General features: G+C 42.8%; 1 protein-coding gene across 4 annotated transcripts in view; it reads right to left on the reverse strand.

Annotated features, from left to right (window-relative positions):
• Window positions 1-3,604: 3,604 nt before the first annotated feature.
• SLC5A7 (solute carrier family 5 member 7) overlaps window positions 3,605-24,516 on the reverse strand; it is a 373,145-nt gene continuing 352,233 nt past the window's right edge. For all 4 annotated transcript variants that reach the window (XM_069636887.1, XM_069636890.1, XM_069636886.1 and 1 more), the window contains exons 8-9: window positions 19,468-19,685; window positions 3,605-12,989 (exon numbers count right to left, since the gene is read on the reverse strand). In XM_069636887.1, the coding sequence (XP_069492988.1) occupies window positions 12,363-12,989; window positions 19,468-19,685 (845 nt within the window). In that variant the 3' untranslated portion in view covers window positions 3,605-12,362. The remainder of the gene's footprint in view (window positions 12,990-19,467; window positions 19,686-24,516) is intronic.

Consider the following 24,516-nt stretch of genomic DNA (forward strand, 5'->3'; position numbering starts at 1 on the left):
ACGTGTTGCTGGGCCCCTGCCTGCAATATTCAATGCTCACGAAGCGGGGTGTAAAAGCAAAGCGAAACATCTTTCACTCTTTAGTCTTAGTGGGTCATTTTCTAACGAACAGGAACATAATTGGAAACATTTTACTCATTCCTTTTATGCTCCAGTTATAATTAGAATTGGGGTTTTATAACAGGCTTAATATTGAAGAGGTTTCAAAGCACGGATTTGAACCTGGGTTGCTTTGCATTGTTTTGCTTCCAAGAGCGCATTGCCACTGAACTATACTACTGGGTTCAATTTACATTTGGAAGCAAATTGTAAAATGTGAATGCTGCCTCACTGGTGAGAATGATGTAGACAATGATTCCCTTAAGAATCACAGTCCTACTGTATGCTCGATGAGTGTGTACCCCAGGGCACAAGTCTAAGGAACACGTAGGCGTACATCTTCTGCCCACTTTTTCAGAGGACGGATATCCCCTTTGTGTGTTTTCAATGAATTACATTTTTTTCTTAATACTTCAAAATGCTTCATCCACTTGACAAAACAGAGCTGGGTCTGGGATTCAAACTCAAGTCGCGCTGCAAGAATCTTAACTGGGAGACCACAAGGATCACTGAGCAGGTTCTTATGAAACACTCATATCGTCTTTCTAATGTACAGGACACGTTTTCTTACACATTATAAGACTTAAAAGGTGCAATGTTTTAAGAAAACATGTTCTCTTGGGAAATACGTAATCATCCTGTGAAGTTTCTTGAGTTGGGATAGGCATCCTAAAATGAAATAAGCAAATGTCTTTGAATTTTCGTTCACTTCCTGTCATGTCACTCCCCACTGCATACTTCACTGTCCCCTCACTTTTCTTTTAGGACTCAAGCCCCTGCATCGTGGAAGCAGGATGTTTCCTGGGCAGAGTCGGATTGGCCTATCGCCAGGGGCCGAACGCATCTGATTTGGGGAATATCATTGGCCGGTTTTATAAGGCACCCGGTTTTAGCTGCACGTGCTAAATAATATGTGTTTTATTTTTTTGCGCCTGCCGCCGCGCGTCACACAGAGGATGCATGGTGACTAGCCTGCATGCGCACTGTGCACATTGCAGACCTGTTGCAAGAACAGGAGCCAGCAGGTCCGGCTGCACTCTCTCTCTTAGTCTCAGAGTGTCAGTTACAATGATGGGGATGGGGCGAGCCGGGATGTCTGTGAGTTGAGGGGCCGGCTGAGCTGTGCCCTTGTTCACCTTGCTGAGCTCGCTCATTCTTTGTTTCTTTTTTGTTAAGGGGGCAGGCCTAGTCTGGGGCTACCCGCCTGCCTGACTCTAGTGTGGCTCCTGAGCCTCGACTCGAGGAGTGACCAGGGCAGGGGCAGGGCCTGTGGCTGAGCCCGGAAGGGTCACTCCCCCATTGTACGGCCTGAGTCTGCCTCCGGCTTGTGCCATGCTGCCATTTCCTGGAAGTCTGTTGCTGTGGGGTTCAGAGGTAAGCGTAAAGTAAGAGACGAATTGAGGCTGATTCTGTGGGACCATAGCTTTCTTATGACATGGGGGGATGTCAATACGTGGCAAGTGCTTTCATATGCCTATTCAAGCTGAGCAAACTGAGATGTGTGATTCACGTTTCGAGGCCCTTCATAGGAATAGTAGTCATACTTGTAAGCAATCTATTTTAAAAAATAACCAGATGACTAAAGTGTGCTCACAGGGAAAATATGTGATATTCCATAGCTCTAGGCATCAGCTTCCACACTGTATATCTATGCAAAGACAACGTTGACACTCAAGCCAGAAACAATACGAAAAAGTATGCAACTTTAAATAGTGGGTAAATGAATGACATCCGACATCAGGTCCTGCAAAAGTCTTATTCCTGAATGGCGGGCACCCACCACCTTTCTGCAGGTAGGTAAACCAGAAGCTTCCTGATCACAGGAAACCTGCTTTGGAGAAAGGTCGGACGTGTGTGGTGGATAAATCCCAACAGCCCTTTGCTATCTCTGTGTGGTTTAGGGTCTGTTCTCCGTCACATACTGTGCCTTTCCTCCAGCCCCTAGAAAGGAATGCTTAGAAAGGAATGCATTTGGTAATCAGTATATGTGTTTGACAAAGAAAGTCTGTTTTGCGAAATGGAGAACTCCAGGACGAATCCATGGCCAGACCTAACATTCCTCGATGACCATAAACCTCTTTTCTCGTTTGCAAGGGAAGTGTCTTTCCTAGTTAACTGTGATGCTAGGGTTCATTATTTTGCTCTTGAGCAGAACTATGCAGTGAGAGATTCGCACATGGTAAACAGTTCGAATTTTAGCGAATTTGAAAATGCAGTTTTGTTAAATTGTCCATTTTACCCAAATGGCATGTATTGTACAGCTCCCTTTCTTTTAGTGGCTGCCTTCTGTGGCACCCCCTGCTTCGTGGGACACTTTGTGGGAGCCTCCCAGCGCCTTTAACGTTCATGCTCCTAATTTTGACCTCCCTGTGAAGAACCTTCTGCTGCGTGTCAGAAACATTATGAAATCGACATATGGAACTCTTAACTGCAGGTGAGTTGGGGGTGTTTTTTGGCCTGTGTCATGGCATGTTTTGAGTTAGAGGGTGTAAAGCTTGTTGGAGATACTGAAGCAGACTTCTGTGACAAATGACAAGGGATTCTGCCATCTTCCCCAATAACCTGTAAAATGCCAGGAAAACACTGTTCTTTGCCTAACAGGCATTGACCTGATTTGCAAAGCCCCAGCAGGCCCCACTGCAGACAAAACCTTAGCCTATGTAAACATGGGCCTCTGTGGTTTTCATATTCAAGATATATTTCTCTAAACCAAACGGGCATTCCACCCAAATCACTTAACACGTCACTTAGGTTGATGAGTGGAGCCGTGACTATTGGCAAAAGCCACTTCAAGCTTCAGTAAATGAGTTATTGATCGGTGCTGGGTGTAAGGTTCAACATAGCCATGCATTGTAATGCATTGCCAAATTTGATGTGGAGGCATGTAACGACTATGAACTTGGGCTTTGGTGGCATCACAAAAGACCTAGAATTTAAATTTCATGAGCTGTATTTTTTTTAAATTCAGCAAGCAGAGTCATGTTTCACCACCTCACCCTCGGCATGCCAGTCGCCCCTGTATAACATGTTACCACCTCGAAGGCAAAAGCATTATACTTGCGAGTGTCCCCAGCCCCTGCAGTCCTGTAGATGTGCGAGGCCTCACTGCAACCAGCGAATTATGTGTGCTCCTTGCACTGGCAAGAACGCCCCCTTCCGTAGATCACGCGATTCTCTGTAGTCAGCTGCTACCATTTATGGCCACTTACAACTACGGCAGTGCCTTGCAAATGCATTTCCCATGCCTAATAACAAACACCCAAACTGTTGGCTGCGTGTTTCCGGTATAATCATTTGGCTGTACTGCTTATTAAAGGCAACTCTATTTTCATTACTGGTGGCAACTAGTAGACATGCCCTGAGTCTGGTTCTGCATAGTATTTACCGTTGTCGTGATGATGTTTTTTTTAATTAAAAAAAAGAACAAAAGGAATATGATCACTTTCTCAAGTGTTTACACAAAACATTCTATACAACAAACACCATTAACCCTCCATAAGTAGCATTTTGTGTAAAGTCGTGAATTGACGCAATTCGCGGATGATGGTTTGAGGGCCATTCCATTTTTTGGTGAGGGGTTGGCCACTTTTCTTTTGGGTGTCCGGGCCTATTTCTTGTCCCAGTCTGACCCTGTTCCTGGACCGATGGAGTTGTAAGGTAAATGAGAGGGCTGGGAAGAGACCTGCATGGTACTCATAGTGGAAGAGGGCGTGCGCTGGGTCTTTAAGAAGTCACTTTGTTATCTATCTGATTCGTGCATAGTCTTTACAGGGGAGCGGAGTCCTGTTTAATTGTTGGCTTTGCTTGATGTGATTGGCTGTTTTGCCTTGAAGAAAATTTGAAAATATTCATCAGTGTTCCTCGATTAGTGTAACACATTATTCTGGCCATTAGACAGTCATTAAATACCAGACTTTATTTGAGGGACACCATACACTATACATGAGCATTATTTTACTGGGCTTGCTAATAAAAACAGTTCATTTCTTGGATGAATAAAATATCTTCTGTCTGGATTCCACTGGAATTTTTTTACTGCTATGCTACTGACTACAAACCAGACATGTTAATACGTTTCTGTTTGATCAGTTCACCCTGTTTTTATGTATTTTATTTTAGGGCAAAGTTAACAAATTGTGTTTCTTACATACAAATGACCACAAAATACATGTTTTTTAGACATTCAATTTACAATACATTTTTTTCTGTACAATATATTAGACAGACAGAAACACAGCTTGCTTGAAATATTAATAACGCAAAGATGCAGGGTTTGATATGTTGTAACTTTTTCTCAAACAAATAAATAATGTTTTAAGAATGCAGGTGGACACAACGAAGATAAAACCTATGCTTGGCTGATTGTTCTTCTAAGTTTACATTCATTTGGTAGGATTCACATGACACAAACACACACATGTCTAGCATGTACAACCAGTGGAAAGAAAAAGACAGGTTTACAAAAAGTAACACCCCATTGCAATACAGCACGTAGGATGTTGCATCTTGTCACCATAATTGTTCTAGGCATGTTATAACATAAATGGTCTTGCTATGTTTTGGGAGCAGCAACACTAACACTATTTACCTTCAAGATATGAACAGGCCATGAGGCGTGCGAGTGGGTATCCACTGTCTACCAGAGCAGCTTGCTGATCGGGGGCACCAAACCAAATTCGCCATCAGCACTGCAGTCCCGCTCGGAACGCTTGAACCGTATGCTTTCTGCCAACATTAAGCAATGAAAACCTCACATAAATTGCCATGAACTTTATTTTTTTTAAGTTGTATTGTAAATAGGAAGGACAATGGATATGTTACGTGTCAATGAGTTCCTTTAACTGAACAGCCATACTTCAGCACATTTGGTGTGTACTGCTTTCCTTCAATGTAAATATTCATATCATGAGACTATTGAAAAATTAATGAATTAACTGAAATACTTTTAAATATTTAGTCAACCGCTCTATTGGGGCTATAGACCAAACAAAAAAAAACATCAAAAAATAAACCTGCTCATTATCAAATGGAGGGGCGTGACTGTCAAGAGTGACATATTGAAGGAATGTGTATTGCAATCAATTACTATGTGGGAAAAGGAAAGCTTCACTATAAGACTTTTGTAATTGAAGGAAACTATTTTTAAAAATGTATTCCTCTGAAAGTGGGGTTCAATGTATGATATGTCCACCCAAATCATCTCACCGCTATTCTGTGGATAACAGAATGGAGCTTAGATACAGAGTGGAGCTTACATACAGCGTATCGCCCTGAGAGCCGAGAGAAAGGCACATCACATGGCCAAGATTCAAACCTGGAACTGCGGGATTGAGGAATTAAAAAGATGCACTTGCCTGATGGGGATATGGTGTGTTTATTAGGCTTCCAGCCACATACCTGCTCTCCTTCAAGGCAATTCACCATGCCACAGTCTGCCACATTACAGCTGCACTCAAATTCGACCATATCTCTCCAGCACTGTGCAAGCTCCACTCGTTCCCCTCGCCACCAGGGTCATATTTAAACTGCATGTATCACCTACAAAGTAGCATTGAATGGAACACCAACATACTCAGCAGCTGAACTCCACACCTCGTGAGGCTCTCGGAGCTCACATAGTAAAATATCGAAAGGCTGGAGTCTGAGCAAGCCCGTAAACTGAATACTTGCAAGCCATCCTTCTCCTGCCAGACGCGACCATCTGGGCCTGAGTCCAGGCGGAGGCTTGAAATGCCCCCACCATCCTCTGGTTCTGCAAAACACTAAAAACATGGCTACTTCAACAATGCTTGCTGGGCGAATGCAAATTCTTCTCTCCCTCCACTAACAGTGCTGTGCTACTGTATATAATACGCCAAGTCCTATGCTGGCACCCTCCTGTTGGTAAACGCCCCACTGCTCTTGAGCTAGGTTAGCAGTAATAGAATTACAAAATATTAGTCTTGTCTCTTTGATCAACCGTCTTTATTATAAGCTATGCCTCTCTCTGAAAATCTCAGCTACTCTTAATCTGATAATTGGAATTGCTTGGCATGGTCAGCGTGTCCTCTCCATGCTAGTCTTCTGTACCTCTAGACCGTTTCTCAAGTAAATACCTTTCTTTCTAGAAAACATTGTATTCATATGAGAATTTTGCCAGTCAAATCTAAGAACTCAACTTCTAAGATGACTATGTTGCTGCCAAGCTCTGCTCTTTAATGGTTTCAATTTGCATTGCTCATCCTCTTGGACCATTCTGATATGTGCTCTCCAATGAAGCCTACATCTTTTGTGAACCAAACTGGAATTGCCTTTTTATTCAAGCACATTCCATCTGATCAGTTCCACATCGAATTACCGGTAATGAATGGATCTTTCTTTCAAGGCCTTGTTTCATCAGACCTAAAGCCATTTAAGTACTTCACTAACAACAACAAAACAAATATGGACCAGAACGATCAGTCTAACATTTGATCCATAATGGGGCTGCCTTTCCTAGTCAGGCCATTTGAGCATTATGTAGATTTAAACATTTTAAAAATCTCACTTCATCCAATTTCTTTTAGTTATACATACATCTGTATACCAATGGTATATAAGGCGCTATATAAATGCAAAATAACATAACATAACATCTGTGTAGTGTAATTGGTGTGGCACCAAGATGGCTGAAAACGAGTTTTTGAAACGTTCAACGTACATACTGGATTATGGGAATACCAGTTTGCTCATGTTGCTAGACCTCTTGACGGCCATTAACACTCTTGGTCACATTTTCATTGCATATGGGGTTCAACGGTAAGTTCCTTTTCTCTCTGGATACTGTTTCTTAGACAGCTTCCGGAGACCCTGTTTCCTTTCCTTGTAATATGGGGTGTACCAGAGGCTTATCCTGGTTTCTATGTTGTTAAATATCTCCCTTGAGCCACAGGGTGCTCTTTCGGGTATCTTCATTCACTAGTATATGTAACACACCCTATTGTACCTAATGCTGTTGTCTGCTGCAAAACGGCTTTGCCTCATCAACAGCCTTGGTGGCATTATGACTTGGATTATGCTAAATGTTCTGATGCTTCACCTGGCAAAATAGAATCTCCCAAGTATTCCATTGCCTGGTGTAACTCTGCTTGTCCTCCCTGTCTTCTTTCAGCATCACTCATTCACTGCCTTTATTGATAGGATTCACTCTCCAGGCCCTGGTACTCCCCTTTCTGTTGAAGACAATATAACCACTGGTGCCACTATATGACTTTTTTCAAGCACTAGTTTTATCCAGGCTTGAATGTGGAAAGGTGCCCTACCACCCTTTGCTAAGGTTGGCCCTTCATTTGGAGGTCTTCTCAGATTTTTCAAAATGTGATCTAATCTCTCCTACACTTGAAAACGTGCACTGATTCCCCCCGCCGTGATCTGCATTTTATTTTTGGCATAGTTGCAACACGTTCAAGGCTCATGTATTGGGTCAACTAACCTCTTTGCCTGTAAACATCTAATCCTTGGTGGGTCCACCAACACTTGCAATTCGATCATCATGATGTTGGATATTCCGAGATTCAAAATGTATAACTTTGTGCATGTGACTTTTTAGCAGTTGTCCTTCATGTTTGAAAAAACATGCCATCAGATATGTGGCCTTTCAACATTTTGAGACTTTCTGAAGGTGTTAAAAATCCACCTTTTTGTGTGCATTAGCAATATAGATGACTTGCTTTGTGGTCATTGCTGAAGCATGATTTTCTAACATCCTATATGTTATCTTTTAACCGCTGGTTTTTCCTCAAATTGTTCTTACTTTTCTCTCTGCTCTTCCAATAAATATTTGTGCGTGATTAGCATCAACACAGTTGACCCAGATGACATCACAAGAGGTGATGTCACAGAGATTTGCTATTGATGAAATCCGAGAAAGTAATGAGTATAAATGTCATGAAAAGAAAGGTCATGATTAACTGTAAAATCTCACAGGCACTAACATAGCTCATGCATAGGATTTGCAGTGGACAGCTGGTGCTAAATGATGCCCGTACCACAGAATAGCTGTGCGTTCATATCCTCTGAGTTCCTGCCCTACTGCCTTATTGAGTGCTTCACAAAAATACCAGATCACTGTTCTTGGGGGTGTTTGGTATTAAGATTGTCTCATTTGTAAGCTGAGAGACTGTATATGCCGCGGAGAACGATGAGAACAATCAAGAAATGTTCACGTGACACAAATTCTGCTCGCTGTAATCTGTAGTCTGTGGGATATCAGCTGCCCTGATTGAGCAACTGAGAGCCAAAAGCGACTAGCCAATCATCAAGCCATATTCTAATGGACTGCAGACAGGTCTACAGATTGCACATTTTACCCCTCCTTACCAGGTAAACAAAAAGAAGCTAGCGTCTTGTGGGGATAGCTCAGGAACAACACGCTTGCCTTGGAAGCATGATGATGTGGAGCAACACAGGTTCAATCCCTGGGTCAGTGCTTAGAAGTCTCTGGGTATTGAATGTGTTATAAATAACCAATTACAATAGCTAGGACACAGGAATTGGGTTTGGCCATTAGCGGGGGCATTCAGATTTAAGGGTCAAAGCCGAAGGCAAACAATACCATTTTATTGCTGCATCTATGCTATCACAGAATATAACTATGGTATTGAAGCAGGACTAAACGGTTCTTGATTATCACAAAGAAAATCACAACGGTTAGGGCAATATTTTGGGGCTACAGAAATATCACGACAAAGATGACAAGGGAAAGGTGTCCAGTAAATAAGCAGCATTGCGATCTTTGGGGATTGGTGTATTAGGACTGCTTCAAGCAGACAATTTCGAAGAAAAATAAAATGTTCAGGGCACTCGTAAACAATATAGCATATAGGATCTATTGAATCTATTCAAAAGGAAAAACATGAATAACTGAAACATGGACATATTAGTAAGCTTAAAGAAAGAAAGCACTGCAATAATTTACTTGAAAAAGTTCACTTCTTTTCCTTCCTGTTGATCTTCTTTTCAAGTGTAAATACGTGTTTGTAGTTCTAACAACCTCGACACACTACGAATATGTCTTTCTTGGCCGCCCATATCCAACACACTTGTAGATGTTCAACCTGTGTCTTTGCATGTATGGTTACACCCTGGAACTCTGTGAAGCAGCCTTGATCTTTAAAATACACAGTATGCATATGAAATACATACAAATGTTCAGGAAGGAGCTCAATACCCTCCTTTTTAAGGAGCGGCCTTTCACTAACACCTAGGGCTACACACCCTCCGGTCTCAACCCTACCTGAGACTGGGCGATCTGCCAAACTTCCCTTCCTTCTCTTCTTCCCTTATGATTGTAAAGCGCTCTGTTACTTCCTAAAGCTAGGTGAACGATCAATAAATACTCTACTAATGCTAATAATAATGAGAAATAATGAATAAATAAATACAGCTTATTTAAAATTCAGAGGGATAGCTCATCCAACTTGTGCAGTCTAACTACAAACACTGCTGCTTTGCTGTTACCTACAGAATCCAAACTTTTGTCACTGGCACCAAATATGAAAAGTATTTACATAATATAGATGCAGTGGACTGTTTAAAGTGGTGACTACGTTGCAACAATAGAAACGTGACCATATAGACAACACAATGACGAAATACCTAAAGACGGCTGCCAGAATACAAAACTCTACCAAGCAAGAAAAGCTTCAATACCTTTAAGGGCATATTTGAGGCCTTGTTCATTCTCAGTAGAGGGGCTCCCACACTTTTTGCAATTGTTGAAGCCCTTTGGGGTACACCCTACGTTAGTACAAGAAATCCATATGTCCCTTGGTCTTTGTGCTTAGATGAATGCTGCACCTCACTGACAGAGGACACTGTAAAAAGGCAAACATAATATGCCTATCGGTACTTTTGCACAGATAATTTTCTGCCTTTTTAGTGCTGTACTGGTCTTGTGGGCAGAGCCAGAATGATATGAAAATGCTTGTTTCTCTGGTTGCATGGCACATAGAAGTCACATGTGCTTGTAGACACCGTCCTGCCAGTTATTTGCCCCGTTCGTTCTCACACTGTTGGACAACTTTGAAAATATTGATGTTTCACAGCAAGTTAAGAAATGTAATCCAAATGTGGGGAGAGAGACATAGGGAGAGAGGGAGAGAAACAGACACACAAAGAAACACAGGCAAAGAGACACAGACACTGACTGCACCTCAGCCACACTTCACTGATGAGTCTCAGCAGGCTGAAACATGTGTCTGGGTCTGCTGTTGGTACTCTTGTCCATAGAAGACTTGCCTAGCATTTTGGTGCTCATCGGTCCTTGTGGGTAGGACTAGACTGATGTAAATGGGAACATTTCCTCTGGTGTGACACAGGGACCTAGAATGTGAGTGTACAGGCTCCAGGTGGGCCCCATTGCACTGAATGGTTATTTGACCACGCCCAATCTCTAGAGAGAGGCTCTCGCGGTTTTAGGATATAGTCTGCATTTTGGAGAAATGGAGCCAGGTCTGTTGCTTGCATGCTCAATGTAGCACTCACTAAATCTGCTTTCTAGAAATGCATTGCTGTTGGAACAGCCTAGTACTGAGGATTTCGGAAACACTTTAAATGCAGAAATGCTGCAAACCACATATAAGTCCCTTAGCTATTGTTGCACTCTCCTGAGAACTGCAAATGATAGCAAGCTTGTCAAAATCATTTACAGCTCTGTAATTTCATATTTGTGGCTCTTGACAGAATATGCCATGATGTGCAGTTATAGATATCGTTTGTGTAATGTTGCATAAAATAACACACCATGGGGGTCATTACGACCTGGTTCGCAAAGGGATACCGGGCAACGGTAATGACACCGGTGCCGGTAATCCCTTTGCGCCCTATTCCAAGGTCCCTTTGCGGGTCCTCCCGCAAAGGGATACCGTGGTCAATAACGGTACCGCAATTTGTGGTACCGTTATTGACGCCTTCCCATTGAGCCCTATGGGGGCTCAAATGGGAATGGGGAATGGCTTTTCAAATGGGGACTTACCGGTCCCTTAAAGGTCGGAATAGACAGGTAAGTCCCCATACTACCAAGTCGGTGGCGGTACCGATATTGGTGCTAGTCATGGCGCTAATAGCGCCATGACTAGCACCAACCTCGGAATGAGGGCCCATATGCCACTTAAAGCAGACTGCATTCATTATTCCCCCTACCAGAGGAAGACCTATCTGTCTCGAGAGGATAGCTCAGGGGCACCGTTCTCCCTTTGGAAGCAAGACGACATGGAGTAACACAGGTTCGACGATCCCCGGGTCCGTGCTTAGAAACCTCTGGGTATTAAGCACATTATAAATAACCTATCATGCCATTAAAGACGGCCCTTTTTATTCATAGGACGGACCGATAAGCCTACTATTGAATTAACCAGGGTGTGTTCAACACGGTTCTCTCTTATCAAGCGTTCTTCAACATGCTTCTGCCTGTCCATACCAAACCTCGCCAGCCCTCGGTCATTCCCAATGTGTAGATGACCAGAATAGCGTCTTTACTATGCAGCGCCTTGAAGCCACAGCAGTCATAAACACAGTCATAAAAACACGCACACATCTGCATGATCACATGTGTTGAAAGAAATGATGGTAGTTTGGTGCTGCTGAAAATTAAAAGGCCTCTCCACCATGAATGTACAATATGACATTGCAATCGTTAAAAAAATAACTGAAGTAGAAAAAATACAAATAAAAAAATACTTAGTTTAACAATATTAATAATTCCTACAAATTACAAAATATCTGTCTATTCTTTTATTGCTATATCTCTATATGGAAGTTCTATTGATAAATACATAAATACATTGCACACAGTGTATATATATATAAGAGTTTTCTTTTGGCCTTGTTCGGATGAAATAATATATACTTAGAACTGCTTGAAGAAAAGTTATGGTCATGTTCTTTCAGCATAATGAGAAGACACCATTTACTTTTCCAATAGCAGATGTTCTTTTTGCTTTCCAGTTGATTCTTTTCCTAACAGTGCATAGTCCCCTTTACGTTTAACATATGGCTTCATTGTCTTTCTCATATCTGGGAATTCCTGCCACAACTAACAACACGTTAACGACAGCAAAGAAAAAACAACTGAAAGACACCACAAAACAGTCAATTGCACCGGATCCTATTTCCCTAGTGTGCCGCGTGGCATTTGGTTAGCAGAAGCATTTGCTGCGCTAGAATGCTGTGCATCAATATGTGTCCCGTTGCACACCGAAGCTGTTCCTTCAGGCGCCATTTTGTTGTGACAAGATGGTGGCATCTTAGTCGATATGCCGATCTTCTGGCAACTCTGGGCTTGAATCCAAGTCACTGAACGCCTCTGTATTTGTGAAATTGGTGTTGAGTGTCACACTCTGCCTGGGCTTCACCGGAGCGAGTTCAGATAGATTGATGTTATCACTTTTCACGAGAGTTGTTTTGTCCATGTTTTCGTCACTGTGCTTTGCCACCACGGCATCAAGCATGTCTAGTTTGGGTGTCACCCGGCCACTCTCAAACAGGTACTTCACCAGATAGGAGACAGCGATATTAGTGATGAAAGAGGTCAGCATGGAGAGCAGTTTAAATGGGAACCGTTGAATGTATATGTTGTTCTCGTCTTGGTAGCAGCCGGGGTAGCAGAAAAGGGGCGGTAGGTAAAGATAGGGCTCCCCTCCGCTTATTCGGAGGAGAAATCCTAAAACATACCCTGCGATTGAGCCATAGGTATTGGTTCCTTTGATGAAAAGGACGCAGAGCAACTGAGGGAAAATAATGATGTAGACCAGGTCGGAGCTGAGGTACCAGAGTCCGTAGATCGACTTCGCGAGTAGCGCCATCGCCGTCGCTGCAGCGCCGAAGACGAAAACAGTTGCTCGCATGACCCAAATGATTTCTCTCTCTGAGGCCTGTAACAGAAAATTGTATTTTAAATTCAGCAGTAATGAAAGCAATGATGATTTTTTCATGTTAGAGCAAGAAAACACCTGGGACTTTGAAGGCATGTAGGTATGTTTATATTTTTTTACTTTTTCATTTTTATACTACTTAACACTTTGCCAAAGTTTAAAAAAAAATGTTTACCAAAACAGGTGCTCTGTAAAAGCATTGGACCGCTGTAGTATGTGCTGCGAAGATTGCATCAGTGTGGCCATCGAGAGCACCGTAAAATGGTAACTCCTACATAGAACTCCTCACAATCCTCCAGCACAAAATATGATAACTTTACATAATCGGACGATTCTGCACTGAAATCTAAGACATCAATAACTGGGCTCATAATGACCAGGTACATTTGTTACACCCTCTTGCTATCACTTAGTCATGGTATGATATGATATGAAATGGCATTTATAACGAGCCTGTACACAAATGTTTCTAGGTGTGACAAGACAAGGAGCGGGGAAAAGAGGGAGGACAAAACAACAATCTTACTAGGCCTTGTGCCATTCAGATCGTGCAACTGCAGGGAAGTGGATGGGGAGAAGTGCCAAAAGGGGGTTGGGGCAGGTAATCAAAAAGTGCAGCCAACAAGTGGCTCAGTGCAGGTAATAGAAAGTGCAGCCAACGGGTGGCTCATAAGTGCAGAGCAAGGGGACTGTAGGGTTACAGATACAGACCACACATGCTGGGGAGCCAAGAGACAGTGCGAGGTGCAACTGGACATGAAGGGACCTGGGCCCAAATTCAGAGGGTGGCCAGGTGACTAGTGCATACACCAGATGGGTCATCAGCATGGGAGAGAAAGAGAGAAAGCGGAAGCGAAAAGGAAGGTCTTGACTTGCATTCTGAACCGGAGGTGGTTCTGCTCAAGTTTGAGAGAGGTGGGGAGGCTGTTCGAGAGGGAGACCCCAGCCGATGAAAGAGATCCCCTCCAATCTTTCTGCTTGGAAAATCGACTGACCCTCATAGAATTAGAGGTGTATGAGCGGATAGTTCAAGAAGGGAGATGTGTATGAAGAGAGCATTGAAGGTAGTGCAGTCCCATGCCCCAGAAAAACTTGTGGATGGTGCAGAGGGTCTTGAACTTGATCCTTGCTGCCACTGGGAGCCAATGAAGAGAATTCAGTGCTGGAGAGATACGATCCCTTGGCTTGAAGCCAAGGACAAGCCTCACAGTCCTGTTCTGGATAAGTTGTAGAGGACAGAGAGTAGAGGCAGGAAGATTTAGAAAGAGGCTGTTGCAGTAGTCCAGCCTAGAGAGGACCAGAGCTCTGGAGACAATGAGCTTCTGGGGAAAAGTGAGGAAAGGAAGAATACCTCTGAGGAGGAGCAGCTGATAGTTTGACTTCTTAGAGATGTCAGATATGTGAGGACAGAAGGAGAGGGTGGAGATGAATATATAAGATGGTACATTATATAGGTTGCTGGTGGTAACCTGTATGTGCACCATAACTCTTCTGTTTCCCATGCTTGCTGCTGGGTTCCTTGACATGTGATTCCTGATACTATGGTATATGAATCTTTTGTCAAATTACAGCCATTGCCCTTTTTTTCTTCTGACAATCTCCCACCTCCCGGCCCCAGAAGACACCAATTCCAGTTAGCATCTTGCATCTCCCTGTATGGCTATCACAGAAGGTACAAAGGCTACGTGGAATGGACATCCTTTTCCACTGACAAAGAAGAAGAAGGTAACGCTGGTGCTTAAAGACCCAGAATCCTTTTTGCAATAATGATCAATCAGACAATAGTGCCATTTATACTGAACTTTACCACTTCAATGCTGCAGACACCTGAATTCTAGCTGAGCTCCATTCCAATATGCCACCTCTGGTTTCGGTGTGCCTCTCCCTCTTCTCGAAGAACCACTCCTATCTGACAGATGCTGGGGGTGTTAATGCAAAGTTTCATATCCCTGCTCCTTTTGAGACACAGCCTCTTTCCCACAACTTTGCTCTTGTGACTTCAACAGATTCCAAAGGATTTTGGTCTTTGTTATTTTCCCCATTTCTTTGCTACCATGTCATTGAACTGCTCCTTTAGAGACAACAAAGGTTACCCTATTTACTTCAATGATATAATTAATTTATTGGAATATTAATGTGACATGCTACCATGTTCTGAAGCATCTTGAAAACATAAAAATGCAGTAGCACATTGAAGTAGAGGACTCAAAGCTGAAAATTGATTGGATAACAAATGGGATTTTTTCATCAATCTTGGCTAAAGGAATTGTTTGGCTATACTGAACGACACATCTCTGGATGCAATCTCCTCATCACAGATGGCAGATAAAGAGGGTAGAAGAGTTCTTGTGATGTTAGAGATGAACGCTCATGCGTAGTATTGATTTGAATTTGCAAGACAATGTGCAAGGTAATCATAGGAAAGATGTGCAGAAACATTATTAATGAAACTGCAAAAATACTAGGAAATGCTGTATAAACTCAACATTGTTTGATGCAGGTTACTAGTCCTTCATAATGATAGAAGTTATTAAATTATGTTTATATATGTTTTACTTTCACAGGTTTGGGTTTGACGCTTGCCTTAGTGTCTCGGTTCCATCACAAAATATGCTGCTAAGATTATAAATGTAACCCTCTTTCACTTCATCACCTCCTTTCATCTACCATGTGACCACATGGACACACTCAGAAGACAACACAGAGGACCTGTTCCACTATCCCCTCCCACACCTATCAAGAACTCTCACCCCTCAAATGGTCCTTTCACTCCTCCAGCTCCTTCTACTAGACAAACACACTGAAGTCATAATAGGATCGATCAAATTCTTTTCCATCAAACAACGATAGAGAATCTTCATTTCCATCCATCCCATCTCAAGACATTGATTCCCTCATGGAGAGTCACAATACAGTGCCCCCCCCCCCCTCATCAAACACATGAAGCCCAAGCTCCTAACCCTACCTGGTGCACAGCAGCTGAATTAAAAGAAAAAGGGGAATACTTAACATGACAAAATAACGGTAAACCTCCTAGTTACCCACAAATCTCACAATGCCATCTCATAAAGATTTTATAGACCAGCAATCACAGCAAAGCCCTATTTAAAGCTGGAACACATTGTAATAATGAAAATGAGGTTGACACCAGGTGTGGCCACGCCCCCACCTGTCCCTGAGTATACACGAAGATACAAGCTGAGAACTGGTCTATAAACAGTTAGTAAAACACTAAGAGCCACATAGTTACAACTGAGAGTAGAATGGATTGTGGGACTTAAGTAGGGCGACAGGTAGATTGCATTTTGCTGCATAGACAGGCAGGGAATAATGAAGTGGTGACACACGTAGAAACGAAGAACATGTGCATGGAGACACGAAGAACACTTGCACATAGATGCTAACAGCACTTACATGTAGACATGAAGAACACTGATGTGCAAGACATAAAGAAAACAACATAGCAGCGAATGGACAGCAGTGCCACCATTGCTTAGACCAAACTCTGCTGGCCTCAATTCTGAAATATTGTAGCCTGACATAAAATCACTTAAAAATAAGTTTCCAGGTCTCATGATGCTTGGACGAGCCTGTGACACTAAGGTCAGTGCGCAGAGGGGAGTTCTGCTTAGCAAGCTGAAACCACACCAGATAATGTTTCCCAGGGCACAGAGCTACAATTATTACGGTTAATTTGTTTCAGCTCTTAACAGTGAGAAACACACATATCCTTGCATGCCAGTGGCAAGTGGTTATCATGCCAACTCACCCCACAACAAATGAATACACAGCACGCAGGGTGGCTGCTGAAGGAAAGCCCACACACGTTAGAATAGCAGAACATCCAATAAATAGATGAATTTAAATTCCAAACAGTGGTCCTCAACCACATGATCCCAACAATGACCATTCCTTCCCGACCCAATAAGATAGTGCTCCTGCCACTCCCTCTGCACATCCAAACACAGAGACGACAGCCAAGGCCATTAACAAAGCTGATAGATAAGACCTCATGCTTTGGAACAGATGGGAGTAACTTCTTTAAACCAGATCATAGCAGTTCGCTCTGCTCTCCTGGACCATCAAGTAACTTGGCACCATGCAAGGTGTCGAGGTCGGCTGAGCGAACAACCAACCAATGAAACCATGTTCCTCTTATCCACTAGTGTAGTTGAATGTCAACCAAGTGCATATTAGATTTAAATGTATTATCTGTAGAGGGTTTACCCTCGGTGGGGTTATGAGTTGTAAAAGGACCAATTATAAAGAGGTCACTTATAGATAAATATGCATCCTATACTCTACATCCAATCAAGTATGCGAATAGAAGTTTGTTGTGACTGTATTAACAATTACATCAATTGTGATGATTTCCTCTGTTAAAAAACTGTTTTTTCTAGCACCATTTTGAGATTGTCACTTGTACGTTCTCCTAGGGGCCGTCTGTATTCAGAATAAAGCTGGGTTTTCTCATGCACTTGGAGTTTCTCCATTATTGAGTATTTTCTTCTTCTTATTGGTATCTTTGGACCTATCTTAACATCACTGCATTAACCCCCTACCCAATTCATTGCACCACTCTCATGTCAACACCCAGAGACATGAATCAAAGCTTCAATGACAACATGAGCACTGTGAGACATATCATGCACACACAATGTCAATATAAATCATACTATCCATCCTGAAATATCCTACCTGACATGCTTCACATCAGGTACTCAGACTCACCACTTATGACAAGAAGCTTACTTCATCAACACCTACATACATTTCCTCAGAGATTCTCAAGACATTCTCTCCACTCATACACAACTTTACCCAACATTATCAATGACTCCACCATCAGGGGATCATTATGCTCCACTCTGTGCTTTTATCCAATTTCCATGTGGCAGAGAGGCCTGGGTCCAAAAGATTCTCTCTTCTTTTTTATGCCAGGAATATATATAATGACAGCCACCATTTCCAAACAAGACGGCCCGGGTCCAAGAATGAGCCGGGAGGTTGAGGAATGTCTGCATTCATTAAGCTATATTTTCCATTGCATGTAAAATGTAATTCAAATCTGTCTGAGCAGACCAACCTGATACTTGCTTCAAACCGAGGATGCTCATATGCTCAAAACGTTTTGCCCGGCTCGTTGTCCAGAGTACCAGGACTACACTTCATTTATTTGAATTTTTTACATTGCCTGTAGATTAACATTACCCCCCATAGGAACCAATGCAATTTGTTGACTCCCTTGACTTGCCTCATAACAGCTAGAGTTATCTTTCTTGGGTTTCCTATTTAAAGTTATTTGCAAATTTCTATCGAAATTAAATGATCGAATTTCAATGTATTCAACTCAGTTCGGACAATAATAATCTTTAACCTTTTACTGGTTTTCTTTTATGTTTGAGCTTAGTTGCACCACTAACACCTTCTTATGTCTACGTCTTGAGCTCGACCAAGGGATACCATTAGAGCGTGGTGGTTTGCCTCCAAGAACCCTCCTACCCAAAAGGATGGCGTCTTTCATTGTTATGTACAGCTCTCCCATTGATCTATGTAACGATTATTCACGTCTAATCAACCACCCGTGCTATGCAGAGAACTCTTGTGCACCTTGGGCACCATTTGCATTATAAGAATTACTGCAAACAAAAAGACAAGTTCTATAGAAACATTCAAAACAAAAGCAATAAAACCAATTGATTGTTCCGTCTGCAAATGAGTTACTCCCCTGTCGGCAGACGCTGTGGGACGGTTTACAGAACGTTCTAGTCAGTGAGCATGGGCTTAGGTGAGGCTAATCCCAGGTACCACAGATCACCCACTTGATGTTGCCCTGGGTTGATGGGCAAAGATTTCCACTGACTGATGGCAAAGCAATGCCAGCTGACCACTGAATCAATCACTGTTAGCAGAATACTGGCAGGTGGTAATGATTTGCCTGGTTTTCACCCGCTCTGACTTCTGCAACAGCCCTAAAGAATTGAAGAAGACAGGAGAGGAAACCCGCTGTATCTAGATCAGTCTAGTTGTATGCTCAAAGTTTGTTTTGGGGGGGGCATCTCTGGGGAGAAGTGTGATTTCCTACTTTAATCCCTCTCTGTCTTGCCATTACTGGCCAGTGAAACTCTGCGGTATACGACTTAGTGGGTTTTAATCCATGTACTTTCATGTTTTCTTCCGATGTATTAATAGTTAGTCTCTCTCCCCTAGTCGCCTCATTTTAAGTTCAGTTTGTTCACAACAATATTCACAATTGCAATACAATGGACATCAGCTGTGTTCTATGGACACATCCTCAAATCTGGGCAACTTGACGATGTGACAATTTCAAGTTAATAATATCTTTTCTACATTTAACTCTTGTAAAATTGTTAACTAGTTCCACATGATTGTAATTTCCACTTGCCATTTTTGGAACCCCTTTCTGCATAGCAATTGAAATGCACTTGAGCACCTTGATGATGTGCGAGCGACTTACGTTTTGCCGAAAGGCCAGCTGGTAGATGTTCCTGGCAAACATGGAGCTGGCTGACAGGATGGAGGAGTCCGCGGAAGACATGACAGCGGCAGAGACCGCCCCAAGCCCGAAGAAAGAAATGTAAGGGGGGCAAAGGTATTGAAGGACGATTGGCAAAATCATGTCAGCTTCCTTCCGGGTGTTGGGGTCTGGTGAACCATACATCGTCTGGTTCCAATCTGCAACATTAAATGATCAGGACAACACCTCATTCATTTTTCAAATTGTAATACGTATGGGCACAATTTTCATTGCAAAGTATTAGCAGGCAATGCTATGCAAGGATATTTTCTGCATTTATAGTACTGTGGATGCACATTCGTCTGAGCTCCCCACATTCATCTGTGAAAATATGCATAGACAGACCCAATGCAGAAGAGTTCCCAATCCCCCTACATTACATAGGAAGCACAAAGTTGTTTCATACAGTCAAATGGTTCAACCTCCCTCGACTTCTTGTCTCTTTGTCCAACTACAATGCTCTACTGCTCAGCCTGCACATTTGTTCTGCCCGATTCTCAATCCGAGGCCCACTATAGCTCTCCTTCTTAGGTCTGTGTAGCGTACTCCCTGCTACGTCCTTCTTGCTCCACAAATCACACATTCCCGCTGCCGCAAGCCTACCTGCCAGGAAAAAGGAACCTGCGGGTGCAGCTCTCACACTGAAACTTAGACTTCATTCCAATGCCCCCCCCCCCCCCCCCAGGGGACTTCATGGCACCCTACCAGGCGGCTCCAAACAAAAGAAAGAATGTTGCCCAAATGTCTGGGACTGTAGGATAGTAAGTTATCTCCTCAAACATTTTTAGTAGGAAAAGAACTAACAAATGACTAGAATTACTAGCATTTTCTATGTACTATTCAAGCTTCAGTTATAAAAATGTTTTGAACGGTTGGCCGTGATATGTGCCTTGGGTAAAAGCACACATGGGTCGCAACAACTGCAACGAGTCTAACCTTCAAATGCGTCTACCTGGAAAAGCATACCCTGTCACCCTACTCTCTCTTGCTCTCACCCTCTCTTTGTGGCATGCTCTCACTCCCGCCCAGTTTTACCCTCCAGAACCTTACACTCTTGAGTCCATATGTTGAAATACAGGACAGTGAAAAATGGATGGAAGGGAAAAACCAACTAGAAACATAGATTTGCAGATGCGCAATTATGTCATTACATACAGTATTTTATGTGCACGATTAGTTACAGCTCTGCTGTATGTGCATTCTTTACACATATTCTGCTGGTGTTTTGGAAGATGAAAATGATGACAGGATTTCATTGTGTGCAAGGATTACAGGAAATTGATGAATTCTCGAAGCTTTCCAAGTTAGATGTGAAACACTAGCCCCCCTTCTTTCTTCCCCCGATGCAACTGCAGGAATAATCAACTACTGTCCTCTGTTTTAGCCCCTTGCAGAAGAAAGGACATGAAAAATCAGAGTCTGTTATGTCTTTCGGTCAATTCAAGACCAATCCCACAAGGCTGATCTTTCAAAATGGCTGCAAACCACACATGCATGGTAAGCATCTTCCGTTAGGAGCTGGGGCATGTTGGCCGTTGGGAGTAAAGTGGCCTTCTGGAAGGGTACATGCTGCGGAAGTACCTAGAAAACTGTAACACCAACAAATGCTGAGCAGGGCTGCTGGAGGTAAGGTGGTGAAGCAGAGATAGGGACAAACAGACGAGGTTTCAGTGCCTGTCCGTGTTATCACAGCACCCAAGTGCTTTCACTAGTGCCCTTGGTGGATGTGGTAACAGTAAATTCAAATTCACTAACATATCTAGGAGGATAATCTACTAATTCAAATTCAGTCCAAGACATTTGGGGAATGTTTCTTTGGTTAGAACTCCCAAGATATGGGCACCAGGACGTCCACTGGTGGGACTTTAGAAAGAATAATACGGAAATATGCCACTGGCATACACAGTCACCTCGTGCAGCTCAGACACCAAGAGTCTGCCCGTGAACAAACAGGAAGAAGAGTATAAGCAAGCTGCAAGGGAGGTGCAGATTCATGAGGCGAATGGAGCGAGAGGGAAGTGAGGAGGAACATGGACGCAAGCCGCCAGGCAATGGCAGTGAAGGAGTTAAGTGAGAAAGTGATTTGGAGGACTCTTCAACCTGAAACTGAGGTCCCGGAGACTGGGCAAAGTGGAAAGGTGCCCTGCATTCCAAACCGGTAGACTCTGTACTGGCATGAACGGGGATAAACAAATGCATTCTTGACAAAGTAGGTTCCTCAACGATGAGTGAGTGAGTGAGAGAGAATGAATATTAACAGCTGTAAAAGGCGGTAATAATTGCCAAAGACATGTCAAAACAAACTAGGAAAAAGATGGCGGAACCCTGCTATGAAAAGTAGTTCACTCAAAAATGAAGAGTGATAAAGAGAGACTAGATCACATGCTTCAAGCAAGGGGATGAGGACACATTTCCCAGGCTAACTCTGCTTCGCATTAAGCATAAACTAACAAGTGCAAAGTGGGATGATTCAAAGGTGATGCATGATGGGAATTGAAGTATTGACCCCAACAGACATTGTCTAGGAATGTAAATTCTAGCCAGAAAACAATGTAACAATTCAAATGTATGTGAGGTTGGAAATTAAGTCATATTGGCACAATTGATATTATCCTTGTAGCAGGACAGCAAGATGAGAACCCAAACTAGAAAAGTTGTGGGAAGAAAATATTTTCAAATCCAAGATACTTTGGCCTGAGATTGATCAAGAACTAAGTGGAATAAATCAAACTAATGCGTGTCGGGAAAGGACATCTTAATACCACAAAAAACAACATCATTCGGCCTAAACTAAATCATACTCCTGTAAACTGGGAGATGAAAGCATGTTACTCCCAATAGTCATTGCTGTAAAACCTATGCCTATTACGAGTCAAAGAGCCTTATATCAATTGCGACTGATAACGTTGAACACAAATCCTCAACCAACATAGAATGTGATCCTGAAAGTGTCCAGAGAGACCTGGGGATGCTGGGGCTAGATGAATTCCAATGATCTGTAAAGGAGAGGTGGAGGCAAGAGAAACATCTGTTTCAATCAATAAATCTTTTAAAATGTTATATAACCAATGCCTGCTGATCTAGTCATTTGTAGGGAATCATCACATAGGACAAATTCGCAAAGTAATTTAAAGGCAACCCTCTGAATCTAAGAAAGAACATGCTTAACAGATAGGGAAATTAAAAGGGTGTGCTCTAATAACAGAGCTAGTAGCAGACCTTCTAGGTCTGTTACTAGCTAACAATTAGAGCATCGGCAATTCTCAGTCACACTGCGCCCAAGAGTGCAATATAAGCATGTGTTGCAAGTAATTGAAGAGAGATGTGGTTATAAGTCCGATGGATTTATTTGCAAAGTAGCCTGACACGTGTTTTGAGTCTAAGCCGACTCTTCACCCGAGGCTGTAAATGGGAGATGGGACCTACGATAAATTGAATGAAGGACAGTGACAGAAAACTCTTTCACATCACTTTGGCTTTTCCTTCAATTTATCTTAGGTCCCATCTCCAGTTTACAGCCTCGGATAAAGAGTCGTTTTAGACTCGATACACTTGTCAGGCCTCTTTGCAAATAAATCCATCGGACTTATAACCACATATCTCTTCAATTACTTGCAACACATGCCTATATTGCACTCTTGGGCGCAGTGTGACTGAGAATTGCCCATGCTCTAATTGTTTCCACAACAGTGGGTTGTACTTGGCAGTACTCCCACACCTCTGAGGCACCTGCAGCATGTGTGCACTCTTAATATTTATTCATACAAGCGCTGTGGTTTTTTTGACTTTTTCTGCCAAACCTGTGTTTTTCCTGTTACTAGCTAAGTTTGTAGACTAGCCATAAAGCGTGGGAAAATATAGAAGGAAGGAGGATATCACAATGTTTTCATCGATAATTAGTTACTGTCATTTTCATCACGAATTTCTTTCGCTTCTGAATCAGAGATATTCCTACAGACTATTTCATACTTTTTGTCTTACGGTAGAGGATCTCTATTGCACTTTTTATGCTGCACAAATGGCAAATAATTTTGATGGTATGATACACCACTCATATCCACTGGTGCTATCTGGATATGTTTTTACTCAATGCACAACATGGCAATACACAGTAGAACAAGTATTGGGGACTCCCAAAATCCCTAAATCCATCATTGTTTATAACCAAACAAACAGAAGAAATATCATCCCCTTTACTAGATATCGGATCCTTTCCAACACTTTAATCATCAAATGTGATCCAGTCCCTTTGATAGACTCATCTCTTCCTTTACTCACTTTCCCCCAGCAACTCACTGTCTCCAGAGCCTTGCTTCTCTTTAGGCTGGACTATTGCAACAACCTCTTCCTCATCCTCCCTTCTTCTGCCCTGTGCCCTCTGCAGCTCATCCAGAACAGAACCACAAGACTTCTCCTTGGCCTCAAGCCCAGGGACTGAATCTCTCTGGTGCTGAAATCTCTTCACTGGCTCCCAGTGGCTGCAAGGATCAAGTTCAAGACCCTCTGCATTGTCCACAAGGTTTTCTGCGGCCTGGGACCTACCTACCTGCAAATGCTGCCTTCCTAAATGCTTTCCCTACGAGCCCTCGCCCATCTATCTCCAACCTTCTGCGAGTGAGCCGTTTCTCCAAGCAGAGATTTGGAGGGAGCTCCTTATCCTCAGCAGGTGCCTCCCTCTGGAATAGCCTTCCTGCTACACTCTGTCTTGTGCCCGACCTTCTTAAGTTCCAGAAACTCCTCAAGACCTTCCTCTTCTCCTCTTCCTTCGCGTTCCCTCTACCCTGCTAACCTAGCCCTCTCTGCTCTCCATCTCTCCCTTTTCCTCATTACAGCTTGCTGACTGGTCACCTGGTGTACATCAGAGTCTCACCGCTCCCGGGCACCCCCGCCAGTCCACACTCGCACTTGTTTCAGGGCCCTACCCCCTCCCTCCTTCACTGCACTTAGAATAAGCCAAGAGAGTGGTGCTCTCTGCACTAATACCAGTCT

Source organism: Ambystoma mexicanum, chromosome 7p (assembly GCF_040938575.1).
Source record: "Ambystoma mexicanum isolate Mex_15411 chromosome 7p, UKY_AmexF1_1, whole genome shotgun sequence".
Lineage (NCBI taxonomy): Eukaryota > Metazoa > Chordata > Amphibia > Caudata > Ambystomatidae > Ambystoma > Ambystoma mexicanum.